The 15321-nt window shown below is 41.0% G+C and overlaps 2 protein-coding genes across 2 annotated transcripts in view; one reads left to right on the forward strand and one right to left on the reverse strand.

Moving 5' to 3' along the window:
* The first annotated feature begins 2057 nt into the window (after positions 1 to 2057).
* LOC117573285 (DNA-binding protein Ets97D) lies at positions 2058 to 3927 on the forward strand. The gene is made up of 4 exons (XM_034256389.2): positions 2058 to 2204; positions 2317 to 2513; positions 2569 to 3292; positions 3351 to 3927. The coding sequence occupies exons 1-4, from the start codon at positions 2144 to 2146 to the stop codon at positions 3782 to 3784; spliced, it is 1416 nt and encodes a 471-aa protein (XP_034112280.1). The 5' UTR covers positions 2058 to 2143; the 3' UTR covers positions 3785 to 3927.
* Positions 3928 to 4527: 600 nt separating this feature from the next.
* LOC117573286 (uncharacterized) overlaps positions 4528 to 15321 on the reverse strand; it is a 37633-nt gene continuing 26839 nt past the window's right edge. The window contains exon 3 of the mRNA XM_034256390.2: positions 4528 to 5553. Coding sequence (XP_034112281.1) covers positions 4556 to 5553 — 998 coding nt within the window. The 3' untranslated portion in view covers positions 4528 to 4555. The remainder of the gene's footprint in view (positions 5554 to 15321) is intronic.

Consider the following 15321-nt stretch of genomic DNA (forward strand, 5'->3'; position numbering starts at 1 on the left):
AAACTGAAAAACGGAAATGAAAATAGGAAAACGTGAAAAGGCGAAAACTACTTGAGTTATGCTCGAAAGGAACGCAGCTTCGGCGCGCCTTTGAAATGTCCTTGCAATTGTTGATGACGACGACCCAAATACCGTCAAAGGAGGCAAGGCTAACAATTCCTAAAATGCAAATATAGTTGCCACTTGTTCCAGTTTCGGGACTCGAACGTTATGTTCTGTACTCGCTCATCCATGTGGGAGTTGGCCTATTGATTTAATTTCTCTCTTCTGGTAGCTTGGCTAGTTCAGTTCTCTAGTGACGCAATGGTCGCTGGCGAGTTGAATGCGCTGTGTGTGTCGCCGTGGCGTCCAATAATCCTGAGGCGCCTCCAAGGGGTTGTTTGTGCCACACACACACACACACACACTCAGACAGTCGAATGTTGGTTCCGTGCCGGCGCCACAATGACTGCGCATAATTTTGTTTTATGGTTTTATTCTTTTTTTTTTTTGTTGCTTCTTCATTCCCCAGCGAATTATTTTGGGAATGTTGTTGGCTTAGGCCGCATAATACAAGTACATATCAATATTTTGGGCGAAAAGTTTAGGCTCAGTTTCTCCTCAAACTGCAGCTGTCTGAGCCACGGCATGACCTAGACACTTTGTGCTAGTTAAATGTCTATTTGATGTTTGTCTTGCCGATTGTGATCAGTATCAGCTTACGCCGGAGTGAAGGTCGCAACTATGCAGACCGGAATAAGGAGTGCAGCTGATTTGAATAGTCATTTGTTCTTACCCAAAAAGTGACTAACACTTATTGTTTGTGGTTACACACTTCTCTATCTCTGTTGACAATGAGTCAACTATCAGAGTCAGAGACAGAGGCTGAAGTCAGCATTTTGGTCTGCATCACTTACCAAGAGCAAGGGGAGAAATTCGCACACAAAATGGCGCATTTGGTAAACATTGATGGCAATGCTCATTAAGACTGAAGTTTTGCAAATACCCAAACATCAAAAGCGATTCTCGCAACTGTGTCAACAATGAGGTAATGAATGTTATTCGCACACGCTTCACTTGCACTCCAGACGGGGATGGGAAGATGGGAATGGGGGACAACATGGAAAATCGTTTGTTTCAACAAGTGCGCTTTGCACTTGAAGTGTCGACAAATTGGTTTACTGTGTTTTACACCCTGTTTCCCTCGCCTGATAAGACAATTGGCAGTCATTGTGCCTCAACTGACACACTGACTGAATGAGAAGTGTGCAGAAGTATGTGTACTCGTATGTACTTCTCTGGCATTTTATCAATCTCTGCTCCACTTACAAAACACCAATCCATCGTTGGCCATGCACTTCCTCAATGCGCTGTTAGACAAACATTGCCAATTGTCTCATTGGCGTCTCCACCCCGTTTGGAGCGTGCCACTCGATTCAAAGTGGGCGTTACGAGTGCCATTTGTTAGTGTGTTTATCAATGAATATGCCAAGCATTTAATTAATTTCAACAGCACTCCGATGAGTGCATAGATTGCTGGTTTTTGTGAATCACTTCCCTGCCAGTGACAATTTGGTCAGCAGTCAGACAAGATCATAAATTTCCTTATTAGCTGCGTGAGCATCATCACATTGTCGACAATTAAAGCTGATCAAACGAAATTTCCATATTGTTTTTTGATAGCTGCTTTTTGATTGTTTCTCATTGTCGTTGCCAAATTGAAATGTTATTTCTAACATTCCAAGAAGCACATAAATAGAATGTTATTTTTATTAGTTATGCGAAATGCATAAATACCAATGACATTCTTTCGTTTCGTTTACGCTTAAGCTATAAAATTAACATACAATTTATTTCTAAGTATTATCTTATAATGAAACTTATATAAACAATTTCATTTTATTTATTATTATTAGTTACCATTTAAACTGAGTTTTATTAATTTATTTCTTAGTATTTAAATTCAAATGCGCAACCGCCAAACTCTGCTACCGCTACAAAGCTGAATGCTATAACACATCAAGTTGGCAGCACTGCTTCATGAAATATACTAAAAAATACCAAACGTTATATTGCAGTGCGAGAATCCGGACACATTCTGATTGTTTGGCAAATAAGACGCACGGAATTTGTTAAAATCGCTGTAAATTGTAAACAATTAATTATGGAAGGCAATCACGACCTGTCCGATGAGTTAATACGGCGCCTAAGCTCAGGTGGTCTAGGTAAGTGAAGAAAACCACGTGCAAGCTGCAGCAAGCAACAGTTGCCAGAGTTTGTGTCTTGGAAGTCTCATTGTGAACAGTGAGAGCTAAAAGTTTGCTTACACATTTGCAGAGGAAGTGATGGCGAGTGAAATCTTTGAGGAAACGAACATTTATGAGGATGGGAATGATGTGGAAAACGAACCCGACGACATTATCATTGTGCACATGGACATCCGCGAACCGTTGAGCACGCTGAAGAAGCTGGTGGAGCAAAAGATTGGCGTGGAGTTGCATTACTACACATTCTGCCTGCAGGATGCACAGGAGGTAAGCCTCAATATTATAGCATATCACCATAGTAAGCTAATTAACTAACTTGCAGCTGGAGCCGCACAAAAATCTGGTGGATCAATGTGTCAAAGGCGAGGGATTGGTGCAGATCAATGTACAAATCCAAACGATACGAAAGAAGATCAATATTGCGGACGTGCTGAAACCCACAGAGGCAGCGCTGGCCACGCTGGCTATCGAGGAAGCTTCACAACCGCATATGCAGGACAGCGACAAGAGCTCGACAAGCGATAGTCCAAGCAAAGCTTCCAAAAAACAAAAGATCAAGGAGGAAGTGGCTGAGGTAGAAGTCACCGACGACGACAAAGATGCGGATGGCGAGGTGACGAAACCGGTGCTCAACTGGGTGCTCGACAGCAAATTCAAGCGTGAGCAAATACGCCTCAAAATACCCGAAGCAGTCAGTGAATGGTCACAAGCTCATGTTGCCCATTGGCTGGAATGGGCCATCAAGGAGTTTGAGTTGCGTGATCTAAATGTGGATGCGTGGTACATTAATGGACAAGCGTTATGTGCCATGACGCACGAGGAGTTTAGCCGCAAGTTGCCGCGTGATCCGGGCAATGTGTTCTGGACACATTTGCAGTTACTTAAGGAGTGCAACTTTGTTTCTGTGGTGCACAAACAGGCGGAGGAGTTGCGCAAACCCAAGCAAACGAAACCACCGGGCACAATGTCAGCAACGACGACCAGCACAGGAGGCCTGGAGCAGCGTATTATGCGTAAATCATATCAGAGTGTTAAAAGCAATGACTGTAAGTAGGCACAACTTGTTTATTTGTTCTGTTTTAAGCGTAAACTTGCATTCCCTAGCCTCGGAGAGTTCGCCGGCACCGCAGAGTCCCAGTCATCACAACAGCATTGGTTCAGGCAACAATGGCCAGGTACAGCTGTGGCAATTTCTGCTCGAAATACTCACGGACAGCGAGCACACAGATATCATTGAATGGGTGGGCACCGATGGCGAGTTCAAGCTGAGCGATCCGGATCGTGTGGCACGCCTTTGGGGCGAGAAGAAGAACAAACCCGCCATGAACTATGAGAAGTTGTCGCGTGCGTTGCGTTACTATTACGATGGCGACATGATATCCAAGGTGTCGGGCAAGCGGTTTGCCTACAAGTTCGACTGTGATCTAAAGCTACTAATTGGCTACGATGCCTGCGAGTTGTCACGCTTGGTAAACGAGCGCAAATGGACAGATCATCTGCAGACGACACGCAAGGAGGCCAGCAATGAGGCAACATGACCTGACGACGATGACGACATCGCCATCAAGAAGCAGGATCCCAGCATTCTATGGAAATACGAAGCGCCTTAGCGACAGCTGAAACTGTTGTTGTTAGTTATTAGTGTAGATCAATAAGACATTTGTAGAGTTTCGACTTAAGCACAACATATTTTTTATTGTTCATATAATGTACTACTATGGTATATATGTGTGTGTGTGTTGTATTCATATTCACTAAGCATTATAATCTCTATAAATATCATATACATATGGTAGGTACTATAAGTTATGATAAGACACATTCATTAGCTCCTAGCTCTCGATACATATATGTAATTTGTTCATTGTTTACATCGTTACATGATTTTGTTGGCGATTTTTGTAAAATCCATAAAAAAAATTCAATTCATTTCACGCGATATTCATAAACTCTCTTTCTGTGATTTTACTTGACTAGTTCGCTCTCTAGGCTAGACACTAACTAACGTAACTAATTGTAGTTATAGTTATACAAGTGTACTAAACTAAACTAAACGTTAACATTTAGCGACTCGTTATCTAAATGTGCGTCTCAGTTTTCATTTCATGATGATGATGGCCTGACGGAATGTGGTCAACTTTGTGTGTGTTTCGCTGATCAGATCGCTGCACATTTTGTGTTTTTGTTGTGTAGCGACGACAGCTGCGTTTTTTGTGCTAGGATTAATACTTCGGATTAAAGTTAAGATTAACACATGTGTTTAAAATTGTATGTATGTACGTATAGATTATGTTATAAGCGGCCAACTATTATAGCTCAGTCGTAATCTCGTCCTGCGGTCGAAAGCCCAGCTTATAGAACTCATCCTCCAGCCACAGCGAACTGGCATTGAGATCCGATATGAGATTGCCGCTCTTCAGCGTATTGAAGCTGCTGCCAAACGGATCCGAGGCACGCGGCTCCTCAAACTCATGCAGACTGATGAGCGAACCAAACAGATGCAACTTCTGCTGGGCCGACGCACTGCTGCTGCGATCCCCGGGCAACAGATCGCCGCCCAGTTGATTGCTCTGCGCATTCGCCGCCTGCTGTTGATGCTGCTGCTGCTGGCGATAGATGCTGTGACTGGGATGCTTCTTATTCGGCGCTGCATAGAGCACCTCCTGGCCACCAGCTGTATGCGAGGCCTGGAAGAAGTCAATCAGGTGACCCACTTGCGGCTTGTAACGCTCCAGCGCCTGCTCCGACCACGCATACAGACGCGCCCAATCATGTGGCGGCGTGGGAATCAATTCTATTGGCCTATTAAGCAGTATTAGCAGCTTGGCGAGATCCCGCACAATGGGACGATACGAATTGGCCGCAGCCACTTCGCCCGATAAATACAGCTTGCGTATTTGGCGACGTGTGTCGTTGAGCATGGCGAGGAAATACTCCGCATTGGGACGCATTTCGTTGAGTTGACGCATAAAATCCGCCCGATCCATGGTGTTCTCATTGATGAGCTTCTGCTTGACGGACTTGCGACGACGCTTGCGACGCACCAACATCACGGCCACGGCGAGCAGCGAGAGACAAACGAGAAAGCCACCTAGAAGTCCGGCCAGCGCTGCCATCAGCGGACCCGAGTAACCTGTGGGCACACAGACGCGACCCATGAACTCTGTGTGGGCAGACCATTGCTCCAAATACCCAGCGGGACATTGGTCCACACATTGGCGTGTGTCGGTGACCAGGTACGTGGGGCATTTGATGCATCCCGCCTTGTTGCAGCGCACACAGTGCGAGCTCGTAGTCGCCGGGCAGCCTGAAAGCAGACGGAAAGAGAGGAGAAAGGTTTTATTTAATGTGTGTAATCAACAATTGAGGGGTTCTGTCAATTAGCGCTAGTTGAATCATCATAATTGTCCAGCATTTGCATGCAGACAGAGTTCTAAACAACATTAATGAATGGCCGCAAATTAAGTCGTCGTCATGCGCCGAGAATTAGCACTAAACAGGCAATTACACTAGACAGCAGACTAAAGGTAGCACACATAAAAAGATAATAACTAAAACTAAGAACTAAATAACAATGAAGTTTGTTTATTTACTTTACATATTTATATTCATTTTATGGCTATCGAAATTGTTTATAATGCGCAGACAAAGCCAATTTCGACGCCATAAATTAATCAATTAGGCGAGTTGACATAAGCAAAAGCATCCGTCTGTCTGTCAGTCCGCTTGTTTAAACTCGTATCTTTCAGATACCACAAAAGCTAGAGCTTTGAAATTCAATGACAACACTCTGCTAGATGCGACGCATTTGAAGTTTATTTTATAAACCTATGACAAAGTTCAGGTCGATGTTGTGGTCATAGAACCTTGTTGGTCAGTGTTATGCTTAGAGCATTAAGTGCTACGCCTTTTTCAGCTTAACTGGGCTTTGTAACTGGCCAGTTTTCAAGGTAAAACCAACAACACAAACCTATTTAGCTTTTGGTTTAAGCAAACACAGCGACAACAACGACAGCGACAACGGCGACAACATTAACATATGAAGAAGATATGAAGTGTTGGGCAAACAAAAGCGGGGAAAAGAGTTGGAGACAGATGCTACATATTCTAGGAAGAGACTAGACGTTGGGGCAGTGGGAAAGTTCAACATGAATCGTTCAGTCGTCCGTCGTCTTCGTGTGTTATTTGTCGCGCAACATCAAAAGCTTTTTGGAGTCGCCAACTGACAACAACTGCAGCAACGCAATGCGACGACTCCCAAGCAGCTCGATCAGCAGCTGCCCCATTTATCTTGGCCAGGAAAGCAGACTCTGACTCTGCATTGCACGTACAATATGTGAACGTGGTCTTGGCTTTAGCCTGTCTCATTGCCATTGCCATGCATTGGGCGTTCGTTCGGTTTCAGTTTCAGTTGCAGTTGCAGTTGAAGTCAATGTTGAAGTTGCTTTTGCCTCCTCCTCAGCATCGAAATCATCATCAATGGCATTAACTTGTTTAAGCGCTAATCAGACACAACCCCCAAAGCAACATTGTTGCATTGCCTTCGCCTTGACCATGACCAATTCCCAAGCAGCCAACTGAGTTGAGTCTCTGGCAAATAATCAGTCGTAATCGTAACTCGTAATTGATATTATTGTCTGCTGCTCCTTTTCGCCGTCTGTCTGTGGATGTGTCCCAAGTGGGTTGGGTTCTCTCTCTCTCGCTGGGCGTGCAGTTGATCAACGATAATTGGTTATTAAATGGAAGATTGCTTTCAGCGACTCCTTTCAGCTGAATTGCATTTCAAATTGCTCTCGATGTGGCATGCATGCATAACAAATGCACTACAACAACCTGACGGCAAACTCAATTGATTTGTTATACTTGCCACATAATTGCCATCGATCTTCTCTCTAGATATATATCAAAATTCAATTATTTTTCCACAATTCTACAACTCGGATTTCTCTCAATGTCGCAGACAAGTGTTAAACATGTGTGTGTTTTTTTTGGCTTGGCTTGTAAAAGATTCCATAATGACCAAATAAAAATCAACCACAACAACAACAACAACCGTGGATCAATGTTTAAACTTTCTACCGTCTACACTTGGCTGATGAGTCACAGAATCTGGAAGCTGGAGAAGTCTTTTTTTTAGCATGTGAATTAAGCTCTCCCTCTCATCTTTTGTTGTGGGTATTATCTAGGCGTGTCAAAAGCCAAATTACTTTCACTCAAACATTGGCAATTATAATGAAAAAGGTTTATCAACTAATCGCAGCTTAGAGGGAGGAGCAAAGTGGAGGACAGAGCTGTAGTTCTATAGCTAATTAAACTGGTTCAGCGTCAAGGTCGTTCCATGTGAGAGCGTAATTGAAATTGTGTTATCTAGTGCGCTGATCAGTGCAACTGTGAAACTGAAACTGAATACACTGAAGGTGCCGCTGTCAGCCAGACACTAGACAGACAATGACAGCAGGCTGTAAAGGGCGTGGCAGCTTAAGCCAAGTCTGTTTGTCAATTTAGGGCGCAGTTGACAGTTTGCTTAGCAGCCAAGAGCAGAAGAGCAAAGCGGCAAAAGTTGCAAAGACAAACGCGACAACGTCTAAGTAAATAGTAAGCAAATTGAGTGCCATACAAATACCATTTAAATTTGTTTAAACAAATCGTTTAGTTTATGCTTCGCGTGGGCGTTGCCAAATTGTTATTGTGTCCGCTTGAGACGGAGACGGGAACTTTTGCCTGCTTCATAATTTACCACAAAATGCTTTGAACTCGCAACGTGATTTTGCTGCCGCCAGCTGCGATTCAATTTCGCTTCCTCTCGCTGCGCTGTGTATTTTGGTTTTTTTCTTTTTGTGGGGCGCATTTGGTGGAAGAAAGTCTCTCAAAGGCGAGGAAAAGCAACGCAAAACTTTTACCCAAAAACGCAAAGCGTAAAGCCAAGTAGACAGCAGAGCGATCCAAAGGGGCAGAGAGACGAAGGCAAGGGCTTGAAAGAGCGAGTGGAGTTGTGCATGCTCGGGCGGCGTTTATTAAAATAACGGTACTTAAGTACGCCCTAAGCAAACTGCACTTCAGTTTTGCAACAGCCACAAGTACGAGTACACGAGTAGATGCCACAACAATAACAACAAAACAGCAACAAAACCGCATGCCACATGCAACCAACAACCAAGTAAGCGCAACAAAAAACAACACAACACAAAAAAGCGTCGCCATTTCAAATGGGCGGCAACCAAAAAGCGGCAAAGGACAAGCTGAGAGATAACGCAGGTAACAAGCAAAGAGAGGGGAAGAGGGGGGAGAGAGTTAAGAGCAACCAGCAAAGTTCCCTTAATAAGCATCTTTAGCGACATGTGACAGAGCGGCAGCAAGAATTTTAAACAAACCCGCAGAAACTGCAACAGCAAATTGTGCCAAATTATGGAAGACAAAAATTAAATGCAGCGATAAAATCGATTGAACTTTTTATAGTCGGTACCTAAGGGAAATGTAACGGCTTTATAAAGTATAAATGGACTTTCCAATTTCTTGATCGGCAGTTCTTAAAAACACCTGAATTGTGAAGACTATAAAAGCTAAGCACAAATGGTCGCTAAGATACATTAAATTAAACTTTGATTATTATAGAATCAACAATGCTTAAATATATCATTACAAAAACCTAAATAGAGAACATTAGATCATTATAAATCTTGTTATTCTCTAAAAAAAAACAAGTAAAAAAGCTACAGAGGAGTGTTTGAATGTGAGATCCCCGCTACCCATTTTGAATGAAAGCAAAAACTGTACGGCGTTATTCTAAAAATGTAATAAATTAATATACCACAAAAATGTTAAAGCATACCAAAGGCTATATATAGTATATTGATATAGAACTACATTCAAAATAAACCATAGAGTACAATAAATATAGCTACTACGACACTTTCTCATACAAAAGAATTTCTATGTCGATTTTTCTAACAATCACCTAAATACCTAAGATGTCATATCCCTAAAAGAAAATAAACAATCAATTACAGAGAAAGTACAGTTTAAGAAACATTGTATATACAATATTTATATCTTTTATCATAAACATTTTCCTAAACTTGTTGATTATTGCTTGTAAAAGCCGTAAAGTTGTTAAGGAAGCTAAATCAAAGTTAATATTATAAATTTCTATGGTTAGTGAGTAACTCGCAAGTCTAGCACAACTCTTGATCGTAACTTTTTCCCACACATTTTTCACAATATTATCTGACTACACATATTTGCTACCAAGTTGCACATTACACACGGTAACTATTAGTTATCGTCAAGTTAGTCGGACCTTAGACTGACCTTTGGCAAAATGTGAACAAATTGTTTGCAGTTCTCACACACCCAGCGATGAAGACTGTGTTGTTGTTGTTATTGCTTGTTGTCTGAAGTTCGTGACCTCCATAAATTGAACGTTGTTCTTACAGCTAGCAGAAGAGAGGAGAGGAGGCAGCTGAGAGGGGGAAGGAAGGAGGGAAGGGGGAGGAGTAGCTAACTCTGTGGCTCATTCTTGGGTTTTTTGGGGCGCCTTTTTTAATTGCCAATAAGTCGGCGAGTCAAGATCAAGCAACGAACACGTCAAGCGACAATTTATTATAAATTATTTCGGCTGGAGGTGAATTCACATTTCTTTTGTTATTGCTGTTTTGTTGATAAATTGCTTAATTCTGCGACTCTCGCTGCGGCTCGTTGCTGTTGTTGTTCATTTGAAATTTGTCGGTTTTCAGATACGTTGCGATTCGTTTCGATTTTTGCATTATTGTCACGATTCTCTTGCTGGACAGACGAAGCCAGACTCAATAACAACAACAACAACAACAACAGCAACAACAATCAGCAACCAGCAACATTTTGTGTATTTGGTTTCGTTGTTCTTTGTTATTATTGTGTCGCAATTCGTTTTGGCCGCAAGCAGAATAAAAAAACTAATTAAAATGCAGCTGACAAAATAAAGTTTGCGCTTAATTTGAAGATTGACTGCAGATGCAGTTTCATTTGCAGAACTCAGCTTGCAGATGACAGCTTTCAAATTGAAGCATAATTTATGTGTATGCATTTATTAGATGCTTGCAACATATTTAATTATTTTGTTAATGACAAAACTTCAGGAATGTGTTTAGAATGGATGGGTTTCTTTTAGTCTAGAATACTTGAAATGTTTAATTACGAAAATTCAGCAATCTTCTTAGAATAAAGGGAAACCCTACTTGAATCGTTTAATTATTTCGTTAATGAATAAAATCCAGGAATATCTCTAAAGTATCTCTAAAGATTTCGGCTGAGAATCATTAACAGTTTGAATAATGAATTATTCGAGTATTTATAGTTAAATCAACGTGAAGACTAAGCTTAAAAATTCTTTACTTCACACTAGAATTTACTTTAAATATAATATATTGAACTAAGTACCCCTAAAAAGCTTGTAAAAAACTGAACTAAAGTTATAAGGACCAACAGGTATTTTCCTCGTTAGTTAAGAAATCTTTAAATAGACAACAAAATAATGAGCGAAATAATAGAATCAGAGCACATCACTGCCTTTTATTTTTAGCTCCTAGATTAAACATTTGTTAGGCAGTCGCTAAAATTAAATTTGTTTTAAAGTGGTTTACAATTGTATGCAAAATGGTTCTTAAATTGGACTTTTGATATACAAATTGACCATTATTTTGATAGTCCATTTGCGCAGCTCTTTTATGTAACCTATTTTTATCCATTTTAACAACAATTTAGCACCTTTCTTCTACCGTCTATTCTAAGCTTTCTTGTGTGCTAACAAATAATACTAAGCATTAACATTTCCAATAAAAAGAACACTTTAAAAACACATCAATCTTTAAGACGCACTTCAATTTAAACTCTATCTTGAATTCAATGTTTGCTGCATCTTTCCATTTCGTTGACATGCGCAGAAAGCATTGAAACATTCACCGACTATGGCCAAATTAACACCTCAAAAGACGTCAAAATCAAGACATGATGTTGCAAGCGTTGCACGTTGCAAGCTGATTGCAGTTGCATTCGCTGGTGACAGACATCGCTAAAATGCTATTCAGTCAACTTGTTTGGCTGGTTGGCTACATTCGTTGGCTAGTTGTTGGTCGAAATGCGTTTGCTGCTGGCCAATTGGCAACATGTTTCTAGCCATAAAAATCAAATTTACAACTGCAGCTGTCAGCTGTTGATTGTTTGTTGTTGTTGTGTGTTGTATGTTGTACACAGTTATTGTTGTTGTTTGTTGGTTATTTACTGCTCAATGCGCATGCGTTGAACGTTTGGCTGTTGAGTTGCCCCGCTTGCAACTTAGCCTCTAATTGCCGGCACAGCGCGAATAACTTGACATTAATGCATGTTGAGTTTAATTGTTTCATGTACACGCAGTTTGCAGTTTGCAGTTCCTTGTACTCGAAGCCCACACAAGCTGCCAAGCTTGCTTGCCAGATGGAGATGGGAGGCAAGGCAAAGGCAAAGGGAGGGAAACGAGCTGCACACTCTGTGTAGGGTGACAAAGTAAATAAATTTCAAATTGCGCAGCCGCCGCAGAGGGAAATTGTTTAAACAATGTCACAATTGGCAATTGACAATTGGCTTGACAAAGCGTGACGTCGACGCCGCCGTCGTCAACTTCAACGACATCGTCCCACTGTCATTTGCATAATTTGTAGATAGGCCGCACACGTTAGCATAATAAACATACTCGGTACCTTATATTTGTTGTTGTTGTTGTTGTATTTGCTTATAAATATAAATTAGTACATGCAAATGCGATAAAGAAAATACAAAAACAGAGAACGACTTTGGCATTGACTTGATTGCAATTACAGCAAATATCAATCAAGCCAACAGATCTCTGATCTGATCTATAATCAAACACACACACACACACACGCAGAAGTTACGTCTAGCTGGAGAACACTGAATTTATTACCAAAGTGTTTACTTCATTAATTTAATTACTGCAGCATTAGAGCAAACACAATTTTCCTTCTCTACGGGGCCCAACAACAACAGCAGCAACAACTGAATTGTGGCCTCCATAATTTAAAGGCCAACAGTGAAGCGTAATGTGGCCAAAATTGCTTACACTTCAGTGAGTAATATTTGGCAATTAGCTCAACTGCGCCACTATTTGGAAATCTGTTGTAGAAGTGTATTTCAAGCATTGCGTAGCATGCTAACCTTTTGTATCTTACAGATACTTTTGTGTGTGTTGGTAAGAGAGAGCTATTAAAATTGATTTTAAATAATATTTTATATTTAAGATATACTATTTACCTATTTTAACATATTCAACAAACAATCTAAGCTATTCAAAAGTATCCTATGCATCTTTTAGATTATTTGTTTGATGCGTGAACTTCAATATCAAAAAAATATAGACTTTATCAGCTACTTTTTGAAGACAAATAATTTATTAATATTAATAAGAATAGAAACTAAGATATTACAAAATATCATACAGATCTTTTAGATTTTGGATTTAATTAGACCATAATCTGCTTAGTCTAAAAGATACTTTAGTTACTGCTGATTCGTATCTTCCACGTATGATATATTAAATTTCCTTGGCAACAATTTAAATTCAAAATACTTCATATTTTGTATCTATAAGTAAATACTTTCTTTATCTTCAATTCAGTAACTTTCGAAGCTTTTCTAATTTTCCAACTACATTAAATATACTTCATATTTTATATCTATAATTAGAAGATACTTTCTTTGTTCAACTGCATTATCTTTAAAAGCTCTTCTTATATACCGAATACATCTAATTTCATCCATCAACAACTTATTTTGAATATACCAAATATTACGTATACGCCATACATCACATATTATTTAATATGAACTCTTTTTGCAAGGTTAATTCAATTATACTTCAGCTACGCATTCCAATCTGCATGATTCACTTTTATACAATTTTGTAACAAAAAAGCAAAAAATCAATGCAAGGCCAAAATAAACGAAAAAGTATGTTAACCTTCATGCCTACAAAACCTTGTGACGAACATTTTTCACCCAAACGAATTTCAGTTTTCGCAACCAGTGAATAGTTAATCGATTAATTAAACGAGTTTACACTAGTCAGCACTTCATATTAGATTAAAGTTTTAGAGACTTACTTTACACTTGGCTGAGTCAGAGTTAGAAGTAAGTTTCGCAACTTTCCGTAATGCCATCTTAGCCAATTAGGCAACGAGTTGGCTGAAAAGCTGATTAGCATGACGAAATGTCGTACCATTTAAAAAAGGAAACCAAATCCCCCCAGAGCAGCGAGTGGGAGTGAGCGTAAAGCCAAAAGTTCAAATTGTTTGGCGGTTACATCAAATGCAACCAAGAGACAGAGAGAGGGGGGGGGGGAGATTCGAGGAGTTGAATGAAAACAAATATCTGGCGAAAAAATGCGACAAAATCTGCGCAACGTTGCACACGCGCTCTGCTGCTTTTGGAGACCGGTCTAGCAGACCAATGTTTGGTTGTTGCTGTTGTCCAGTGGGCCGCCGATTCGCTGGCTGCACTTGCGCAATGTGGCATGCCGCATGCCGCATGCATCGACAGCCAAATGCAACGCATGAGCTAAGCGCATTTTGGTCTGCAAATTGTTTAGCTAAACGCTGAACTCAAACTGCAAACGGCAAAAAATTGCGATTGCGGCAAAACGTGGCGATAATTTCATTTAGCCTGGCAGGTTTTGGCTTTGGCTTTGCCTCTTTATCAATTTGAATTAATTTCAATTTATTCAGAGGCGTTTTGTTTAATGCTCGTGGCTGCTGTTTTAATGTTTTTTTGTTTGCTGTCTTGGACTCTAATGCATGTTGACAGCGTGGCGAAAGTGGACGCTGATAATGAGCAGCATCTGCTCCTCCTCTCCCTCCTCCTCCTGCGTTTCTCTCCCTCATCCAATTAGCCAAATAATTGCAGTTGGCAAAAAAGACCGACGACAATAGAAAGAGCTTTTCTTTTGGTTCACTCTTTTTTTTTTGGCAAAGAAAGTGAAATGCGCAGCTTAAGATACAAATTAGTTGTGGCTCTTGATGTATGTTGTTGCCACAACTCAACTCAACTCAACTCGTCTCGTCTTAAGCATATTTTCGTTAAATGATTGTTGGCCTCAAAGTGATTTCTTCGCCGTATGTCAAACGGTAGCCGCAACAAGCGAGCAAAACATTAACAAGCAGCAGCTGCTGCTGCCTCATTGAAAGCCCATCGAGGCCACCGCAACACAACACAGCACAACACAACGCAGATGAGCAACGTCATCCAGCATTCGATGAAGGGGTCCCAGACATGACTGGAGACATGTTATCACGAACTTCCCAACTGACTTTCTTTCTTTCTTTCTTGCTGGACTGTCTTTTCTTTTCTTTCTCCCCGCTCATTAAGCAATGCTTTATGTTGGCAGACTTGCCATGAGACAGGCGAAATAATTAAATTTGGTGTTTGGGGGCACAAAATGATAAGCGTGGGCTACGCAACTGTAACAAATGCGTAGAAAGTTGAAAGAGTTGCGTGTGCCACAAGCCGCTTACCTCTCTTGCATACATGAATATGCATACTTGCTTAACTTGCAACTGTTTACAAGGCACCCAGAAGGAGGCATGGCTGATAGAGTGTCAATAATGCGCAGCCCGACAGCTTCCACATGTCACACAAATCAAATCAACAACAAACCGAGTCGACTCAGAGTCGCAAAGCGAGTCGAAACGAACAGCCGCCAGAGTTGTTGTCGCTTTGGCAGCCAAGTTGCATTAAGCGAGTGGCAAGTACTTGACCGAATTCCACAGTTGCCACAGCTCTCCTCCCTCTCCCTCCCCCTCTGCAGAACATATGTGCATAATTATGCCCAGTTGGCAACTGTCAAAAGAGTTTTTTTTTCTTTCCAGCCAACAGCAGCAGCTGCAACTCGACGCCAGCTGAGATGTGCCACGTTTGCCACACTCGCAACTCACAACTCGGCAGTTGCCAATTCGCAAATCAAAACCCTTTTGCTCTAAACATATTACGTATTGTCAGCGAAAGATACAAACAACAAGCAAAGACAAGTAAGAGACGAGTGTGCTCGACTTTG

This window comes from Drosophila albomicans, chromosome 2R (genome assembly GCF_009650485.2).
Source record: "Drosophila albomicans strain 15112-1751.03 chromosome 2R, ASM965048v2, whole genome shotgun sequence".
Taxonomy (NCBI): domain Eukaryota; kingdom Metazoa; phylum Arthropoda; class Insecta; order Diptera; family Drosophilidae; genus Drosophila; species Drosophila albomicans.

Excerpts from the sequence above, each read along its gene's own strand:
- LOC117573285 (XM_034256389.2), top strand. The coding sequence starts at position 2,144 with ATGGAAGGCAATCACGACCTGTCCGATGAGTTAATACGGCGCCTAAGC. Across the intron at positions 2,514-2,568 it reads GCCTGCAGGATGCACAGGAG|CTGGAGCCGCACAAAAATCT; the intron begins GTAAGCCTCAAT and ends ACTAACTTGCAG. Across the intron at positions 3,293-3,350 it reads GAGTGTTAAAAGCAATGACT|CCTCGGAGAGTTCGCCGGCA; the intron begins GTAAGTAGGCAC and ends TGCATTCCCTAG.